Genomic DNA, 20,329 nt, shown 5'->3' on the forward strand with positions numbered 1-20,329 from the left:
TAAATGCCACTCGCAATCACTAGAGCGTAGTTATGATAACATAACTAAACAATCCTCCATCACTTTTCCCGACGGCACTTGGTGGTTACTGTTTTTGTGTAATAGAAATAGAAACCTAGACAATCAAACTCTATAGTAGCAGAGCTGATGTCAGTTCTTTTTCTTTTCTGCCACCCAGTGCTATAAATTTTTCTGTTTTTTTCTTCTGTCTCCCTCCTCAGCCCTCTACTCTTCTTTTTATAAACATCCCCTGAGTTATTTAATCTATGCCACATGGATGATTCCAAAATCTACATTTTTTGGTCCAGACTTCTTTCCTTCGCTCAAGTTCTAAATATCCCAGGAGCCATGACACATCTCTACATGGACTTCCGTCCGCCAGCACCTTCATCTCAACATTTTCAAAGTTGATCTGAACTTTTTTTCTTTCCAACCTGCTCCTTTTCCTGTATTCCCAGTCCCAGTTACTACAGCCGCGACTCATCTGATTGTCTAAACCAGAAAGAAAATCATCTTTGATTCCTCTCTTCCTCTCTGTTTCTCTGTTTCTCTCTCTCTCTCTCTCTCCCCCTCCCCCCCCCCACCTCCCCAAATACTCCATGTGGAACAGAGGACCATGCTCTGTGGTTTCCCCTGCTACACATAGCTTTGGAACCTGCCCTCTCCTCCTCATCCACAAAGTCACGCCCTCTGTCATCTCCCACGTAGATTACTGCATCAGTTTCTTAAAATGGCCTCGAGTCTCTCTCCTTCCCAGGGACCATCCGTACTGCCCCCATAACCTTTTGATCCTATTTTTGTTAAAACGTTCAAAGACTCCTCAATGCCCTCCAAGGTCGAGTCCAAACTCCTTCGTACAGCGTCCGAGACTTCGCCAGATCTGGCTTTTGCGTTCCTCCCAGCCTCGTCCCCCGCCGTCCTGCAGCGTGACACCTCCTGCTGACCAGCCAAGACACTGCTCTTCCTTACACGTGTTCTGTACTCTCACTTCCAACCTCCACATCTCTGCTCTTGCGTTCCCATGGCCTGAAATGCCCTCTCGACCTCAGCGTGCTTCACAAATTACCAGTCATCCACTGAGAACTGGTTGACGTATGATCTTTGTGGTGAACCGCGCATGGTAGAATCTACCACAGCGGTAAAATGGATGCCCACCCCCTGCACATCTCCCACCATTACAATGAACAAGTCATTGTTTTCATCCACTGATGTATCTGTCTTCCCCGCCAGAATGAATTCCATGAGAGGAGGGACTTGGCCTTTCATCTTTCTTCCCCTAGGTACTAAAAGGGTCTGTGCAACGTCTAAGTTCTACAAATGTTGAATGGCTTGTTCTTTCAAGAGAAGATCTTCAAGCTGTAGGGTTTCTCAGTATAGGAAAGTAGGGTTTGGCAGAAATTTTCCAATTGGTTGTGTTCCATAGCTACACACACTGCTGGTGACAAGGGGTTCAACTATGACAGGGCGTTCCATTCACAAGACAGTCTTAACGGGGTATAGGAACAAGGCTCTTCATATCCTCCCCTTCATCCTACTATGTCTTTATTCCTATTTTTCCATTCTCACCTGTTCGCCTTCAGACTTCCTAATAAGTTGGGAAGGCTTTCAACACTCATTCCACACAACAGTAATACCAAAGAGTGAACAAAAGAAGTTACTGGATTATTCCAAACCTCGCGCTAGCCTTCCACCTGGAGGAGGTATGGCACGTGATGGCCCGATCTGCATTTTACTTCCTGCCTCTTAGTTGTCTTAGTTGTCTTATGAACGAGGCCTGGTGGCATAAGGTGGTGGGTGGGGGTGGGGAGAAGAAGAGAAAGGAAAGTAAAGGGCATGAATAACATCGGAGCCACATACGGGTTCCCTAAATGACTCAGATTTCTTAGTGACGGGGACGGTGAGTGGCCCGCCTCGTTTGGGAGGCTCGAGGCCTCGGAGCTCCCTCTCAGAGACTCACCAGCATTGCTCATGTTGCTACCCTCTTCCTGCCACTGGAATTGATTAGGGGCTGAATCAGCCCCCCCGTCAACAGAACCCCGCTCCTTGTGAACACGCAGTGACACCTCCTCTAAGGGGTTCCAGATTCTATCAGTCTTTATGCTACCCGATCTCATGGATGCCCTTGAAGGTACCAGACTCTTCCTATACCTAGGCTTTTAGTTCATACTACTTTGTATGTATTGACGGGTTCTTTAAAATTGTTGTCCAATTATAGATCCTAAGTTTTAAGTTCTATCTATTTAACTTGACTTTATACTTTGGGAAAGCAGAGATTTCTTTATTTATTTCTATTGTGTCTTTCGGATGTAATATCTTCCTGGAAATGTAACAGCTATCTCATGAATGTTTAACAACTTCACTTTTCTCTCAGATAAGCTAGAAAATTCAACCTACTACCCAAGTTTTGTTTTCACCCCTTTTCTTCCTTCCCATATAGTTCCCTCTGGTTGGCTGTGGGTCACTTCATTTGCCACTGGCTTTGACAAGGGAGAAAATAAACATGAGCTGAATGCCTTCCATGAAGAAATTAGACTGGGTGGCTTATTCTCTGTTCTCATTCAATTCACAGTCCTGCAAAATAGAGATTATTATCACCTCCTTTCTATTGAAAGATAGTAAGTACAACACTGAGATTTGCTTCTGCCTATTTAATTCAAGAGCCAATGCTATTTCAAATATGCCAATAAATCAAACCTCCTTTTCACATGAAAAAAAATGTATTTTAATGGACTTAAAACGAAACCCCACGGTCTTCCTCACAACAATCTATTTTTCTGTATAATTCCTCTCACCACTTCTTGTGTGTATCCTTATATGTTCAATTAGACTTTCCCGCAGATGTTATGAAAGAAGTAAACAATATCTATATGGAAAGGAACTATTTTTTTTTAAGAAAAGGTATCCTACATATCTAAGAATTTTACCAGAAGATTGGAACAAAACCATTTACTATTGCATCAAATCATAGCATACACAATAACTGGAGATCTTCTTTGATGGGTTTTGACCCCAATTCTTCTAATCCTGATCAGTCCTCCACTGATCTAGTCACTCCAGAAAAAGTAGAAGCAAGCAGGATGCAATGTGGGGAAGATGTTATATTTGTCTTTCATGTTGAGTTTTCTCAAGACAATACAATGTTTTTCAACCACATATGGGGCCAGGGCTACTCAATGTGCTATCATGACCAGCTCAAGGAAAAGAGCAGAAAACTTTCTGTCCATAGACGGATCAGATCAGAATTAAACCGACATTTCAGCTGTGCTACGCCTGTACTAGGTTCATTATTTATTCATTCACTAACTATTTATTACATGCTTATTATGTGATGAGCTGAAAAGAACATTTTGATGACTTACATAAAGTTGCTAAAAAGCAGCCATTTTAGCTCAAGGGGGATTTTGACACTTGTATTTTTGAGATACACACATTAGTTATCTATCTACTTATTATATGTATAGATATATATTTAGATATAGATATACATATAGACATATAGAGATATATATGTAGAGGTATATATAGATATCTATATATCTATATGTGTCTATATACATATAGATCTATAAATATAATGTGTCTGTCAATCAAATACTATGCTTATTCATATCCATACCTCTAAGTTTAACAGGAAACACACAAACCTACATTGTGTACTGGATGCGAGGACAACGCTTCTGTCGTTTTCTGCCCTCCTCTTCATCCCTCCTTCATTTCCGCTAAATTGACAGTTCAATTCCAAATGGGGAGCAAGTGCCCTTTCCCCGCTCATGTGAGGATGGTGCCCTCTAGTGGATAGTGATGAAGATTACACCTCCCCAAAACGATTGGGGTTTTTTGTTTTTTTCTCCAAAATTATCTTCATTTGGTTTTACATTTCAAAGTTTAGGATGACCATCAGAGTGCAAATACATACTGTGATGTAGGAATACGTGATGGGCCTTATCGGCCAAACAGTAAGCCTGTTCATTCCACCATTATAATAGGTCTCAGTAATACTTATTAATTATAGACCCCTGCCAATATTTATTAATTCAGCCTAAAGACACATGCTGCGAGGCATAATGATATTTGGAGGCACTACTACTAGAATGAGTTCATCAGTATCTAACAGGACCTGAAAAGTACTCAGAAACAGGACAGTTTTGTCAATAAGTGGCTTTGGTATCTCTCTTCAACTTTCACCTTTGTAGAGATAATATCTTGAAATATTAACATTCCTGCTTCATTTTCCTGCCCTTCTATATAACTTAGTGAAAGATATTGCCTCAAGATGAGGTCCAACCGTAGTAGCAAAAAAACTAACATTTTTTAGGTTAAAAACCCCAAAATATGCTCTTAAGTCAAAAAGAGGAGGCCTGGGTGAAATAGAAGACAGAGTTTTGCGATATCACTAAAAAAGGATGTAGAGGAAAAACAGATTCCCTACCTCCCCAACTTCAGGGCACTAGAGGAGTTTCCTCCGGGCTCCAGGAAGGAACGCACACCTGCGAGGCTGGGCGAAGCTTGGAAAGATTCCCAAAGCTGTGGGGGAGAAACGAGGCGACGAGACCCGGAAGCCACAACCAGGAAAAGGGCCGAGCCTGCAAAGGAAATTGCTGAGCTCCGTTGGTCACCAAGATCAAGGAGAAGCAGAGAAGCTGGACTAAGGGCTGTAACTTCACAGATCTGGCATCCTCAGCTTCCCACGGCCCGCAGACAGGGTCCGTACTGCGCATGCGAGGACCGCGCAGCCCCGGGTAGCGAGGGACCTGGAACCCGGCGAGTGTCTGGGAGGCTGGGTCACAGGAGCGGGCTCTTGTGGGTAGAAGGAACCTACCTGCCTAATTCCAAGCCCTAACCCACACGAGTGAGCATATTCCCACTGGAGGCAGAGCTGGAGGAACCTGAACTACTCGGCAAGGGCGGGGTACCGGCCAATAAGAGACAACTGGGAGCCATGACTGCTGGAGAACTCTGGGACCCCCTCAGGCAGCAAGTCCCTGGAGGCTCTGCGGATGGCCGGGGACCTGAGGAAGATCTCATTTCCGTTCCGGAGATCACTGCTCATCTCCAGGGCAGAGCGGCATTGTTACCTGATGGCCCCACTGGCGCAAGATGTAAGCCTTCCGTGGGGGCTGCCTGCTGGTCACACGCTGGACGTCCTGCACACGCCTGCCATCCCGAATTCTGAGACATTGCCCAGCCCCGTCTCAATGACACTGGAAAGCACCTCTTCCCTTTGCAATAACTCAGAATGCTTCCCAGCCCCCCCAAACCAGAGAGTAGAAGCCCTTAACAACCAGACAACAATTCGCCCCTGCTACACCTTAACTTTTGAACCAGAAAATTAACAAGAGTAGGGCCACCACCAAAGGAAGAGGGACCCATCTAGTTCTCCTAGGAACTAGGAGCAAAAGGGAAACTAGGATGATGACCTAGAATTCCTGCCTCAGACTCACTTTGTCCTAAGCCTGGAGATATTTTAGCTATGACCGGGAAGGGATGTTCGACGGATTCCCCATCTCCTGGGAAGAGCAAGGAGAGAAGCAGAGTGTGTAACGAAGACATTCTTTTGCAAATCCCCAATAATTTAACTCTACTCTTCAGAATTCCACCCCCCTCCCTTGACACCCAGCTAGAGCATTATGTGACAGCAAAATGTTAAGCCAGTTTCTTGTCCCTTTTGAGTTTTAGATTATCATCTATACACTGACCTGGGAGGGTAGTTGTAGGATTAGAAAGAAAAGTCTGTGAGGTAAACAAGCCATTGGATTTGGGGACACATGTGAACAGGGAAGGAGTGGGTTGAGGTGAGTCTACTACCCGGGAATTGACTGAGGTGTGTACAGAGCAATGGGCTGATCTACCCAAAGAGAAGGATCTGGCAGGCTACACTCAGGGAGACAGAAGAATTCTGGAAGCAGAGGAACCCTTTTGAGCCTCACAACGTGCGGGGGGTTATTCTGTTCTACAAGACCCTGCAGAGGAAACTGCCTGTAAGGATTGTGGTGATGGCGTCACAGTATCACATAGGTCTGAACTCATCAAAATATGTACGATAAATATGCTCAATATTTTGTATATTAAGTATACCTCAATAAAGATGAAAAAAAAGGATTGGACTTTCCTTTCGATAAATCATAAAATAATCAAAAGAAAGAGTAACAGTCTTGAGTTCTATATATTCAAAATCGCAGTTTGGGTTTAGTATGAGCATTACAGAGATCTAGAAAGAAAAAAGGATGAGGAGGTGGTTATTATGATAGATAAATTATTATGAGGTATTAAAGTATGTAAATTACTGTGATGGACTAAATGCGACTAGCTGGTGTATTCTATGTGGTGGGTGAGGGGTATTTCACAAAGACGCAAAGGCGGGATATAATGCCTTTATTTTACCATTCTCCTGGAGGGGGTCAGGAGTGCAGAGAGGAGGTGGGTGAGCAGATTGTGGTGGCTGGAGTTGAGGAGCATGAGGGCAGGCAGGGGAAATACTCGGGGAGCTGAGAGCAAAGGTCATAGTTACGAGCCTCCTGCGTTTCATTCACCTGCGTTCTGCATGTGGCTTAGCAAATGAGACTGCGAGAGGCCAGAAGGGGAGAGGAGGGGCGTGACTGTTCCCGCAGAGTCTGCTGCCCCAGGTGAGCCCCCTGAAGGAAGGATGCGCGGTCCTCCCCTCTGACAGCTCCACTTCCCTCGGTTTCTCAACCAGGTGTTCCAGAATGTGCAGGTGACAGGAACCGTTTCGGGCTCACCCACGTTCGGACAGCAAGAAATGTAACGATACCATAAAAAGAAGAAGCCATAGATCCATATCATCAAAACGGCGACGGAAGTCACGTGCCAGCAGAAGAAGGTGGTGACAAATATGATGTTATTTTTGTCATCGTCCGTCCATTCGTAGCCCGAGACGGGTCTGTGCAGGATAAAGCCTATCTGTATCAGCCAAGAGCCCGTGATCATATAAAAAAAGGCCCTCGTCACGCCGAGCTGCGGCCTGTCGGGAGCCCACACCTCGGCAGCGATGGCCAGGGTCAGCAGGAAGACGGCCTGGGTGAGCAGGAGGTGGCACTGCAGCTCCACTCCCTCTGAATCCTGCATGTGAGACACCATCAGAGGTAGAAACAGGAACGTGCCCAGCGCTTGGGCCCCGAGCTCCAGAGCAGCGCACCGCCGGGGCAGCAGGTTCTGGCTCACCGCGTCTACGCACCCGCTCAGGAAGACGCTCGCGTAGAGAGTGAGATGCTGCCACTGCTTGTGGTACAAAAAATTTCTCTGATGGTATATCTTGCTGATGAGTACGAACTGTCCCTGAATGTTGTGCATCTCTTGGGCGACTAAAAGGCAGGCGCTCAGTATCTTCACCAGCCCAATGTAGTGTATTTGCTGCAGCCTGGCCCATCTTCCTTGGCTCCGGGGACGGCATGGCAGGTGCTGGACTGGGTAGTTGCATAATGAGGCCCTGAACACGAGTTGTGCATGATAAAGTCCATAGAAGAAGAAAGACAACCCTGGATACAGGTGACCCTCAAAGCCTCCCCTGGAAGCGAAGGCAGGTCTGGCCAGAGGCAGAGACATGAGGCCCGGGAATGGCCAGCTCAGGCTCCAGAGTGTGGAGAGAGCTTCCTGAAGTCGACTTATAGCCTCTCCGCAGCTCACTGCATCCACATACAGAAGGGAAATGGTTTCGGAGGAAACCCACATTATGGTGGGGTGGGTGTCATGGTTTCCGTCCTGCTCTTCTGCTCTGGTTCATTGATAACTAACGAACCATTGCCAAACAATGAAATAAGCATTTCCTCCAGCACGATGCCTGGGCATTTGCCATTCGCAGAGACTATGCTATAGATGCCCCTCGCCTCTCCTCTCACTTGTCCTTGACACCAGTGCTACCTTCCTCACTTCCCTCCCAAATTCACAGAACATAAGGAAGAACTCACGTGGAGAACACACAATGTGGGGTACGTCCCTTACGATTCCTCACATATAACCTCAGACAAACACTAGGTACCAATGTATTCCCCTGGGTCTCAACAGTCTTAAGAGCCATCTGAATCAATAGCTTTAGAAAAGTAGGTTGCCCACACCAAAATGGGTAGGTTTTCATCTAATCTATTGAGGGCCTGAATAGAACAAAATGCAGAAGAAGAAAGAACCTGTCCCTTGTACTTCTGGCCTGTCTCCTGCACTGGGACATAGTCTTCTCCTGCCCTTCCGCTGGGATTTATACCATCGCCTCCCCTGGTTCTCATGTCTTGAGACTCAGACTGCAGCGACACCACCATCTCTAGCTTGAGACAGCAGAGGGTGGACTTCTCTGTCTCCATAATCGCATGAGCCATTTCCTCATAATAAATTTATATATATATACACATATATGTGTGTGTGTATGTATGTATTTATGTGTGTGTGTGTGTATAAATAATAGGTTCTGTTTCTCCAAAGAACTCTAGTACATAGAACTTCAAAAATATAATTTTAAATGAAAATAGAATGTCTCGAAATAATAATATACTATATGTTTCCATATATAGACAAATCAAAAATGCACAAAACTGAACAACGTGAACACGTATGTGGAAGTATAATCAAAATTCAGGAAAATGATTACCTCTGAGAGGGGAAGAATAGGATAGATTTGAGAGACACACAAGGCATTGAGCATAATGACAATGTTTTTCTGTTCTCACAGTTGTGGATGAAGGCAAGAGTGTTGACTGTATCCCAACCCTGCAGTTTGTATGCTTTCTATAATGTCATTTTGTATCTACTCCTTATTGTGTGTGTGTGTGTGTGTGTGTGTGTGTGTGTCTGTTTTAAGAAATAAGAAGACTAAGTAGAAGTGCTGTGTGGGTGAGTGAGACAATATCTAACAAGTGTATTTTAGAGTGTGGATGGTTTGGTTTAATTATAACTTCTCAGTCAGAGACACAGACTTCTTTACATAAACCAGTGTGTCTTAACCTTTTTCTAGTTTTTGTCCTCCCTAAGAAACTTATTCAGCATGTATTCCCTTATTACCTTCCCCCTATGAAAATTTAATACTAGATATTCTATATATTTTATGTCCTGTGGCCCTTCGGAGGGTCACAAACCATTGTAGTATCTAAAATTATAATTCGTTGCCCTCTTGGGGGCGATATTGTCCCCACTGAGGGCACATGGTATAAACCAAGGGCAGACAGTGATCCCCACAAAGAGTTTGGTGATAGGGCACGTGTGCCTTTTAGCAACAGGCTGGGAGGATTCATTGGTGTGGCAGAGATTAGATGGCCTCAAAGATTCTACCCAATTCTTCATGTGTAGCCATCAGAACCCAGAGAGCTCATGGGGGGAAAGTCCTGGTATTCGATTAGCAAACTAATTAAACTAATTAGGAAACTCATGTTCTATTAGAGGCAATTGAGTGACAACTGTATAAGAGAAGGAAGTGTCATCAAAAAGGATGAAAGGAATGAACTTATTTCCGGTTTGGGGACTTATAGCAAATAATAGGTGGACTGCACATCAGAAGACCACTTGCCCAAATGTGGTGGAAGCAAGGAGCATCCCCTGTTGATCCAGACATACCACCTACGGGACGTCCACCTAGGATGGGGAAGGAGCCGGCGCCAAACTCACTAACCGATGTCCCATGACCTACGAGCAAGGCCTCCACCCGAGGCGACCCTCCTGTCACCACTGCGGACACTTGGCCACTCCCTGGCTTACCCCCAGGGACAGGACCTGGTGGGCACAGGTCCCAAAAGCAAGGTATGAACCTTTCTACTTGTAGTAATTATCTCAGGAGAGCTTTTCAAAAATACAGAGTATTAAGTTTTTGCCTTGACCCGACTGAATAAAGTCTCTGGGTTGGGGCCCAGGAATCTGCATTTGGATTCAAACCTGTTCCCTACCACTTGTGATTCCGACGCAGGCCATCCTTCACCTGATAATTGGAAACCACTTCACTAGCCTAGGAACCACCACCCTGATCATTGGGCCACACTGGGACACCATCTCCCTCGCCAACCCACAGATTCACCCAGGAGTGGAGCAGCATCTTTACAAAAGCAGAGCCCGGAAATGTTTACCAAGAGGGGTAGGCACGCAGCGGGAGGAGAGAAGGTAGGGGAGGGTGAAGGAAGGAAAGGCGAAGGAGAAAGAGATCGAGAGGCTGAGAGAGAACATGGAAAACACAGCAGAAATGACAAGGTAAAAGCAGCCCAGACCCAGAAAAGGAAGAGGCAGGGAAAGGGGGAAGCCAAGGAGCCAGATAAGTAGAAAACCCTCCTTGTCTGGCCCCAACAGACGCTATCAGTCAGTGATTAAGGAAATGACCTGTGTTTGAGACCTAGTATGGCCGTTTGCTAGGTAGATGTTTTAAGACAAAGTATTTATCTTCTCTAAGACTCGTTCACCTCTTAGGTAAATGTGGAATTGTGAGGAGTCAGTAAAATGTTGTATTTTAAAGCAGGCTATAAATATAAATTACTTTAAGGTGATAATCTTAGGGCTATATGAAACCCTAGAGCCTATTTCTTCCAAAGCTTTCCTTTCTCAGAGGATGAAACTGAAATCCGGAGAGAAGAGACTTCACGGGATGTCACATGCTTAGTGGCTTAGTTGGTAAAGTACATGCTGAGAGACTCAGTCACAAGCTGACTGTCCACAAGAAGTTCAAGAAAACTCCAGCACAGCATGAGGCGAATGTGTAAGTGGGTCAAGGCTGTGAGCCCCCCTTCCCAGCCAGCTCCCCAGCTGACGGGGCCCCCAGGCCACAGTGGGGTCCAGCTCTCCAGCTGGCCCACTGGCTGGACCTTGATCTGTCCCCCTCAGTGCTATTGTAAAGAAAAAAGGCCAAATGTGAGGGCCCCAGAATTGGGAAACAAAGGGAGTCAGCACCAAATAAACTCAGTCGTCTCTGCAGAAGCCTCACACCTTGAAATACCTGATGCCGCTCACCCTCCCGCCATTAAAACGCCCACCTGGAAGGAGCAAGACTAGGTGCAGCTGGACAGAGCTGTGAGAGAATCAGTTATTTCGAAGCTGGGCCTCCTGGTAGAAGGATGTGTTGGCTGAAGGAGGAGTGGCCGTTCGACACGAAACCCAGAAACACGGACACTCAGAAGCAAGACGTTTTCCGTCCTTATCTGGTGCCACCCACGGAGAGAGACCACACTTGGGAGAAAGTAAGCAGTCTACCATAGAAGTGAAATTTGTTTGGAAAAGGGACAATTTGCCAAGCTTTTCCTTCGCCTGCTGTATTTCTGCCACAAGTTCATTTAGTTGTATGTGTTCTGAGTCCATGTTCTGAGCTAAGTTGTCCCTAGGTACATCCCCAGGGTGGATGGCGGGGAGCCTGGTGCGGAGGGCAGGGGTGGCTGGTGGGGGGACCTCATTAGCAGGCACGAGTAAGTCAGTCACCGGAAAGACAGACGCATCCTCTCATGTTAAGGAATAAACTGGCCTTATTATATTAATACGTTATATCAATACATAATTATATTATATTAATATATTATTGTCAATTGGTCCTTCAGAACCTAAACAGACAGATAACATTGGGTTTTGTGATCTCTAAAGCTTAAGTCTCGGTCCCACTCAGCTCCCTGTGAGCCCCAAGTCGTGCCCCACCCTACTTTCTGCCATTCCAGCCACAACGGTTTTCTAATCCTGCCCAGATACATAATTACATTTAAAGGAGACGCCCCAGAAACACCAGGCTCTCAACCCACTTCCTTTCAATTCAACAAATGTGTATTCACCACCTATGATCAGCCTGACACTATGCTAAAAGCTGGTACTAAAAAGATGAATTAGACATGGCAACTACCTTGTCAAACGTAGTACCTTGCCAGTCAAAGGATGGCCCTGAGGCCACCAGTATCCGGGAGCTTGTTGGAAATGCAGACTCCGGGGCCACATGTCAGACCAACCAAATCTGAGTCTGGTTTTACCAAGATCTCCAGGTGAAGTGACTGCATTTTAGTTTGAGAACTATGATCTGGTAGAAAAGACCCTACTAATGCTATCCCGAATTAAAGTTTATGATGATGGACTAAACCAAGCACAGTGGAAATACAGAGGAGGGTGTGATTCGCTCCGAAGGAGGCGTGCACATTCGCACTGACGTTTAAATCGCACCGGCCAACACCTTGGGCCTGAGGAGCAGAAGACGGCAGGTAAGAGCATCCAGGTGCGGGAAACGGCATGAACGAAGCCGTGACCGTGCGTGGTGTGGGGGGCAGGGGGCGGGTGAGGGTGGGCCACGTGTAGGGCCAGACGAGGGCAGAGTGGAACGAAAGTCTTTCGAGAGTTTCCAAATCTCACCTTGGGATGGACGTAGCCACGCAGCCCATAGGGGCCACGCCGTCCTTTGTACTGGCCTGAACGGGGAGTCTCCCATTCCCCGTCATGTGCCCTCCACGCTAGGAGCTGATCGGCGCATGGGCAGGGAGACGCCTCTTCCCAACTCCTGGCCCTGAGTGACCCGTTCATTCAACAAAGGATGCCGAGTCTCAGATCTCATGCCAGGCCACCTGGTCCCTGGCAGCGACTCAGCAGGACGACCTTGGTAGGGAGAGGGTGCACAGATTCCCATGGATTCTCATGGATCCCCCACAGCCTCCGGAGAGAGGACTTTAAGGGAAGCCTTAGGTTTTAAGGGAAGTGGACTCTGGAGAAAGTCAAGAAAGTAATGGCAAATAAAGGAAAGGGCTCGGGCAGGAGTCTGGAGGCTGCGTTCTAGTCCTTGGCCTGGCCTCTAGCCGTGTGACTCTGACGGCTCTCTAGGCCTCAGCCGTGAAATAAAGAAGATGGACCAGACGGTTTCCAGCCCCTATAGCCTAGGATTCCAGCACCTTCCTGTTTTAGAGAAGTCTGCCATTTTCCCCTCTTTTCAAACTCCTTAGATTAGATTCTCGTGAAATTCACTTTCCGGTAGCAAAATAAAAGATTTTTCTTGGGGACAGAGTCTCCACCCAACTCACAAGGGCATCTGGTTAGACTGTCCATCAGGGTTACATTTAGGGAATTTTATACAAAACATATATATTATGAAATATTCAATATCTACTATGCAATTTGCTTCACAACTGAGTTGGGCACCCAGGAAGCAGAAGGTTTGCGCTCTGGTCGAAAATGTTCTCATATATATTTGGAGAAATATGACACATATCAGTAAGGAAGAAAGAGGTATAATTCCATAATAAAGTATCTTATTAAATGATAATTATGAGCATTTCACAGTGCTAAACACATTATAGGAATTGCCTCATTTATTCCACACAAATCTATCAGGTAGTAAATCATTTAGGATGTTTTTGGCTGCACAGAGAAAACTGATTCCACTGGCTTAAGCAAAAAGAAATTTATTCTCTCACTTAACAGGAACCTCCGAGGCCCTGCAGCCCCAGAGCTGGTTAGTACAGTGGCCGAAGTCACCAAGGATCCAGGTTATTTCTCCAGGTTATTTCTAGATTTTTCTCTCTGCCCTTCCCGTCAGTCATGTCCTCAGATTAGCAACCATCAGAGTTTCAAGATGCTGCCATGTTTCCAGATATCACATCCTCGCAGAATGTCCAGAGGCAGAAAGAGCTTTGTTTTATAAATATACATTTCTTTAGGATGGGGGAGGGCCTTCTGGTAACCCTGGAGTGGGCGTCCCTCACATCTTCCCAACGACCTGGATTTCAAGCCCACATCTACTACATCCATCACCAGCAAGGGAATCCCCTATGGGCTCAGCCTTCTCAAGTCTCTGCTGCCGTGGCTGAAGCCCAGTTTCACCTCGTCTGATACACAGGAGACGGAGGGGAGCTAGCAAAACAAACAAACAAACAAAAAAAAACTGGGGTTCTTTAGAGAGAAAGAAGAGGCAGGTGACTGGTAAGATGGCAAATGAATAATTATTTCCATTTTATAGTTTCAGAAATGGAGGTTTCAAGAATATACCAGGTCACACAACGTGTAAGCAGCAGAGCTGGGATTCAAGACAGAGCCCGAACCCTCAGGCACACTCCGCCGAGGTCAGGTCGAAGTCGCCCGCCCCTGCGGCCCTCCCTGCCTTCCTGACCGCCCCCTCCCAGCAGCTTCTTGCTGGGGTCAGAGGCTCCTTCTGCTCTCCCAGTCTCCCACGCCCCCAGGGCCCAGACTAGGTCTCATTCATTTTTTTCATTTCTCTTTCTCCCCCCACCCTCCAACACCATGCTCACTCGCTTTCAGCGTGAATCTCCAGCTACTTACTGTCCCCATCAGACCGCCGTTTCCCGCTCAGTATAAAGCATGGTCCCCTTTCTTTTGCCACTTTCCCAGCCTCGCCACTGCCCAGAACTCAGCCCTAACACCGAGAACTATTCAGAATAAGTAAAGGCTCAGACTTTGGACCCTGACAGGCCAACGTGTGTCAGGTCGAGCTTCGCCACTTACGAGACATGTGACTTTGGGCACATGACTGAACCTATCTAACTAAGCCTTAGTCTCCTCGCTCATAAAATGAGGATATTCACCACACAGGGTTGCGGTAAGATTGAATGAGACAGACTTCAGTAGAACCCTCGATGAATGGGAGTTACTGTTCTTAATTAACGTAATAAAAAGGAAAACTCACGCGCTCACAGATTGCAGAGCTTTCCCTATAGTACCTCGTCTGACCCGCATGACAGTCGTGTTGGCTGGAAGATGTTTCCTCCCTGTGACAGCTGAGGACACTGAGAATGAGGGCGGAAAGGAGCCGTGTCTCTTTTGGATTCTTCTGGTACGTTCTGTGGTACATTCCTGGGGTGCTGTTCTCTCACCACGTGTGTCAGCTGACCTTCCTTCTTGTGGATCATCTCCGTTATGGGTAGAACTGCCCCCCCCACCCCAATCATACACCAAAGTCCTAACCTCCAGGACCTCAGAAGGTGACCTTATTTGAAATAAGGCATTGCAGATGTAATTATCTGAGATGGGGTCACACTGGAGTAGGGTGGGTTCCTGACCCAATATGACTGATGTCCTTATTAAAAAAAAAAAGAGGAACTCTGGACACAGACACCCTGGGAGAAGGCCATGTGTTCATGGAGGCAGAGATTGGGGCGATGCTTCCGCAAGCCTCGCAACGCCAAAGATTGCCAGCGAACCGTCGGCAACGAGAGGAGAGACGTGGAACAGACGCCCTTTACAGACTCAGAAGGAACCAACTCTACGGACCCTCGACCTTGGACTCCCCACCTTCAGATCTGTGAGACAACCAAGCGCTGTTCCAGCCGCTCTGGGGTACCTCGTTACAGCAGCTCTGGCAAACTCATACACTCGCCTTGGGCAGGGGCTATACACCTGATTATGAACGCACTTCGGTGGGGGTTCTTTTTCCCTTGGGATTCTCATTTGTTTCTTCTGGCACCTGCTCACCCCCCCCCCACCCCCCCGCCGCCAAGTTTCCATAGTTCAGCACTAAAAACATTTTACATTAAAAAACATTTTACATTAATTTCACAGCTCCACATTCTTGCACCCCCTAAACTTGAGTATTGTGAATGTGGAGAGCCTACAGATTCTCATTTGTGTCTTGTTTTGTTTTCTACCCTGGGCTCTTTGCAGAGAGCAGCTTCCTTACTGCCCGAGCTGTGGGAGGAGTTGATCTCCCTTTCACGGAAGGGGACCACACGTGCAAACCCAGCTCTTATACTGAAATCTGTGCTTCAGTTCCCCCAATGTCTGAGCCCAAGCCTGCTCCTCCTGTCCCAACAAGTAGGCTTCTCTCTGGGTCCCGTCCGCCTCTGCCTGCCACAGGACCAACTCATGAACTTGTCAGCCAGTGGCTGAATTGCAGTTCATATTTTGTCACCCAAGTGTCGGCTAGCTTTTGGTTTTCTACTTTAGAGCCTGGCTAAAAATCAATAATGTTGTTCTGCTCCATCTTATTTATTTTATCCAGCATATCTTTTCCTGTGAGGGGTGGGATGGGGAGATTCGATCAGCCTGTTATGCTGCCAGAAATGGAAGTCCTTGGAACAGTTATCAAAGGGACACTCGTTTTCTAAAGGGGGGCCAGGGTGTTTGAGTTGGAGCAGTCCCACATCTAGGTAGGTACTCTGCTTTTTTTTCCCATGGCATGGTGGCGCTGGGCCAGCCAAGCCGTCGTGTGCCTGTGGGTGGGGAGGGTGTCCCACAGTGTGGAAAGAGCCTCCTCCTCCCGGGGCCGAGGTTGCTCCGACAGACCTGTAACCCTCGTCTCCACTGCTGGACTGACACTGAGTCCCAAACCACCTGAAAAGGATTTCAATTTCTCCCCTTGGGAGGCCAGGCAGAAGGCAGCCAAGTACAGAAAATCCTGACTACTTAAGTCAGGGTTAGAGCCACCAGAAATATCCCACTCGACCCATAATCTGTGTTAATTGATCATAATTAATTAAGAGGACCTGCCCACTCTCATTAGCATCATTTCCATCATGAGCTAAAAATACAAACGCCCCTAAGAGGCAGCCCAGTTTCTCTGTGAGGGAAGCAGCAGAGGGTCTGTCGCTTTAAGGCTGGCTGAGATCCCGACGTTCCCCCAAGCGGTTTTAGCAATCCCATCTGCAGCAAAGAGATTTGGCGCCTGACGCTTCGGCCAGCTACTTAGCCTAAGCTCTACCGCAGCACGCTGAAAATCAGATCTGGGCCCGGAATTCTCCGCCAAGAGAAGAGAGAGCTTCCGTGTATCTCAGAGCGATTTGTAGTTTTTCAGGTCATTCCGAACGCTGACCCGGGGGCATCAAAATTACTCATCTCCTTCGAATAGCCATAATAATCAATGGGTTTGGTGGTGCGAACATCAGACAAGAGAGGTCATAGCCCTTTTTCCTGGTTTTCTGCAGATGTAAAAAATTATACGTAGACAGTTTGACACTCTCTGGACAGAAGTAATGTCACTCACTCCAGCCCCAATCAGCTAGACTGTCAGGAAATGGATTCTTCGCCACCCACCGTGAGCCATCTCCCCTCTTCTCCAAGAACCCCATGGATAACAGCCCTGGAAGATCTGTCAAACAGCCTTTCCCAGAAAGGAGAGAGACAGGACACAAAGTTCTTGCCATGGATACAGCAACAACGTCCCTCCCCTCCAGCTTCCAGGGAAAACAATGCTCCCGACTCCGGCACTGCAGCTCAGTGAGGTAAAGAGGCTGCCAAGCCCGCTCAGGCCCTGATGGAGCCAGCAGCGGCTCGAGGAGGAGGGCTACTCCAAGCCGCCGCAGTCCATTGTGCAACCCCAGGCACCAGCGCTCCTTGTCCGGGCCCCAGGACCTTGTCTCACCTATTCAATCCTATCAGTCCCTGCCGCCCCCCCCCCCCCCCCCCCCCGCCAGGGTCCTGCTCGGGAGTGACTGCACCTACTCCCAGCCAAACTCCATGTTTCCTGCTCGTCCCAATCCCCGGGGTTCCTCCGAGGCCAGGCTGTGCTAGTTTCTTAACTTCCTAAAGAAAGGATCCATCCTGAGCTCTGCTGCCTCAGTAATTTGGGCACCACCCAGAAGGGTCTGCGTTTTTAGGACAGAGAGAGGACAGAACGATGAGGAGGATCCACCCTTCAGGAACAAAAGGCCTACTTGCCAGCCTGGCAGTGCAGTCAGGACAACACCTTTCGTTCCTGGTCAGACCCACCTCCGCCCCTGGGGCCACGCTGAATTGCGGTGGCCGCCTGTCTGTGGCTGGCACTCTACACTTCCCACGGTGGAGTGGGGCAAGCAAGGCCCTAACACCCGTGGAGACCTATCTGGTGTCTCCATCATCCTGGCCCACAGCTGATGACCTAATAGAAAGCTACAGCTCTGAGTGCAGACAGGGCCTAAAGTCACCAGTTAACAAACATCTTTGCTGCTCATAACCTCTAGCAGCGCACCCGCCCGATCTCTCTGTGTGAAAAGCCTCAGGATTAAGAAGGATAACGAGTCATAACCTAATAACGTAAAGAATTCGGAAATGACTGAAATCTCCTGTGAGGGCTTTCCTTCTAACCTGGACCATGTGACCAGAACAGGCGAGCCGAGGGGTGGACTACAATCCGGGGCTAAGTGTGACTAGCAGAACTGTCACATTCCGGCCAAGAAGGGCCGCTGCTTCTCTCCCGTAGTTCTCCATTCACACCATTGTTTACTGACTAGCCAGAACTAGATGGCACTTAAAAAAAATCTAATAAACAATAATAAACATTCTTCCTGTGCAACAAACTCTGTGGCTGGTGATTCCTCACAATAAGCCTCATCCCTAGTGACAGATAAGTAATGGAGGTTCAGGGACTTGTCAAAGGTCACATAGCCAGAAGGTGAAAGATTGACATTCAAACACAGGTCCAGCTGGGCCTAAGCCTGGGGCCGGCCCTCTCCACCCACCCTCGCCACTCATTCCCCAGGGGAACCAGACTGGGCTGACCATGCCCGGTCAGAACATTGTGGGATAAGATGAATCACCTGAGCTCTAAAATACCCAGCCAGGTCATTGTTCTGTCACCCTGACTTGTGGAAATGGGAGAGGCATCGTTAAGGCTTAAAGGCCCCTGCCTCAGAAGCCAGAGCCCGCTGCTAACAGCCGGCTGACTGGTGCCCGGCTTTCAGCAAAAACAGTCCGTTTTCAAGCGAGCATCCTATGTACACATTCAGGAGGACCCCCTTCTCCCTACCCCTCCTTAAAAACCTAACGTGAATCTGGTTCCCCATGAACCTTTATCCCCCAAATTTTATTCCCAGGATTGTCCAAACTCAGGGAAGAAACTGAAGGCTGGAGTTAGCATAAAAACACGTGCTTCTCATTAGATCGTCTGGAGCAGGAGTTGAAACCTGCCCAACTTCGGCACTTGGCATAGAAGCACAGCACATGGACTGAAAAACACAATTAACGCTACATTCCCATTATGTCCCCGACGGCTCAACCTCTACTGATTCGTCAGACCCGAAACAAATGTCGCAGCCTGGCACTCAAGGTCTTCTATCGGCCTCGTCTCCAGGTCTCTCTGTTCGAGCCCGGCTGCCCCTCCCCAGTCCTCCCCAGCTTAGTGCCTTGGTTCATGCCTGGAACACCCTCCCGCCAAATGCCCCTCCTCCAACTCCGCCATTTCTTTTCACACTCAAAGGAAAAGACTCCAAGAAGCTATTCCTGACGGGCCCCTACGCCTACACTTCTTTTCATTGGCACACATTCCGTAGACCCACATTTACTGAGCAGCCCCGTGAGCTGTCGAGCCCTTCTTCGACCAACTTTTGGCCAACATTTATCAAGCCCTTTCTATGTGCTTGGCACTGTGCTAAGCGCTTTGTATGTCGCCCTATTGCTCTGTTCCCCTTTATGGAAAACCTTCTCAAAAATGTTTATACTCCTGTCTCAGTTCCTGTCCTCGCCTGCTCTTTTGAGCCAACTTGGAACAGACTCTTGCCCCCATTTCTCCACTTTAACACACACTGTGTTTTTTATTCCCACCGCCATAGTCACAGCCAACGTGATCTTGATCTCCAAGCATTCTTGTATACCTGTCTCGCCTCTAGCAGTTCTGCCTGTATGAAATGCCTTTCCCCCACCCATGCCATTTGCCCCAGCTCAGAGCCCCTCTACAAAGGCCCTCGGGTCCTAAAATGGAATTTCTTTCCCATTTCTCTGCCATTGGAATGCTACTCTCAGGCTTTTCGGAGTATGCCTTTTATTAAAGGTGTTATTGTTCATTAGCAGCTCCTAGGTTGCAGGTGTCGGGCTGAGTTCACCGCCGTGACTCTCACAGATCCTATCAGTGCACTCAGGGGGCAGCTGGGTCCGAGTCATCAACCAGAAGGCCGGGGAAGCAGTGAAGGAAATGCCTTCGAAAGAAGAGACCTCCGGTGACGTGGATGTGACGGGACACTCGGAAAAGACGACCGTGCCGTCCGGAGCTTGTAACAAGGACGGGAACAGTGGGACAGCCAGTCGGGACTGGTTCCATCCGGGACGAGGGCGCCCCTGTGACGGGGGAGAACCGCCACCCCTGGGACCTGCCTGCGGCAACCCTCAACTCCCTTACTGAGATATCGGTATTGACCTGTCGCTCCCTTTATTTTGTCCTTGAACCCCAGATTCCAGTAGAAGTTCCTAGAGATCTGCTTCTCGCCGGCTTAGGGATGGGAATAAAGGGAAGAAACAGAAACAGGCATGACAGTCACCAAGGACCATTCTTCAAGCACATACGACAATCTACACACTTGCCTACTACAATATAAATCATTGAATCTGCAATTATTCCAAGGAGTCGATAGAACCAGCCCCATGAGGAAACTGAGCTCGAATTAAGAGATTTTCCCATGAAAACACAGGTAGAAGACACAGGATAGGTGCAACTTGCTATTTCCAGAACATGCCCCAGATTTCCCTGCCAGGGCTCATA

The 20,329-nt window shown here is 47.8% G+C and overlaps 2 protein-coding genes across 2 annotated transcripts in view; both read right to left on the reverse strand.

Annotated features, from left to right (window-relative positions):
* RGSL1 (regulator of G protein signaling like 1) overlaps positions 1–20,329 on the reverse strand; it is a 92,313-nt gene that overhangs the window by 46,811 nt on the left and 25,173 nt on the right. Inside the window, exon 3 of the mRNA XM_036234536.1 lies at positions 4,430–4,583. The gene's annotated coding sequence lies outside the window, so the exon portion shown is untranslated. The remainder of the gene's footprint in view (positions 1–4,429; positions 4,584–20,329) is intronic.
* On the reverse strand, positions 3,836–15,337 carry LOC107511284 (transmembrane epididymal protein 1-like). Its single transcript, XM_016145552.2, has 2 exons — positions 14,209–15,337; positions 3,836–13,782 (listed from the first exon to the last, which is right to left on the reverse strand). Exon 2 carries the CDS (start codon positions 7,684–7,686, stop codon positions 6,523–6,525), a length of 1,164 nt encoding a protein of 387 aa, XP_016001038.2. The 5' UTR covers positions 7,687–13,782; positions 14,209–15,337; the 3' UTR covers positions 3,836–6,522.

The sequence above is a fragment of the Rousettus aegyptiacus genome, unplaced genomic scaffold, assembly GCF_014176215.1.
Source record: "Rousettus aegyptiacus isolate mRouAeg1 unplaced genomic scaffold, mRouAeg1.p scaffold_m13_p_17, whole genome shotgun sequence".
Lineage (NCBI taxonomy): Eukaryota > Metazoa > Chordata > Mammalia > Chiroptera > Pteropodidae > Rousettus > Rousettus aegyptiacus.

Bases quoted from the DNA above. Each gene is read 5' to 3' on its own strand.
- LOC107511284 (XM_016145552.2), bottom strand. From the start codon at position 7,686: ATGTGGGTTTCCTCCGAAACCATTTCCCTTCTGTATGTGGATGCAGTG.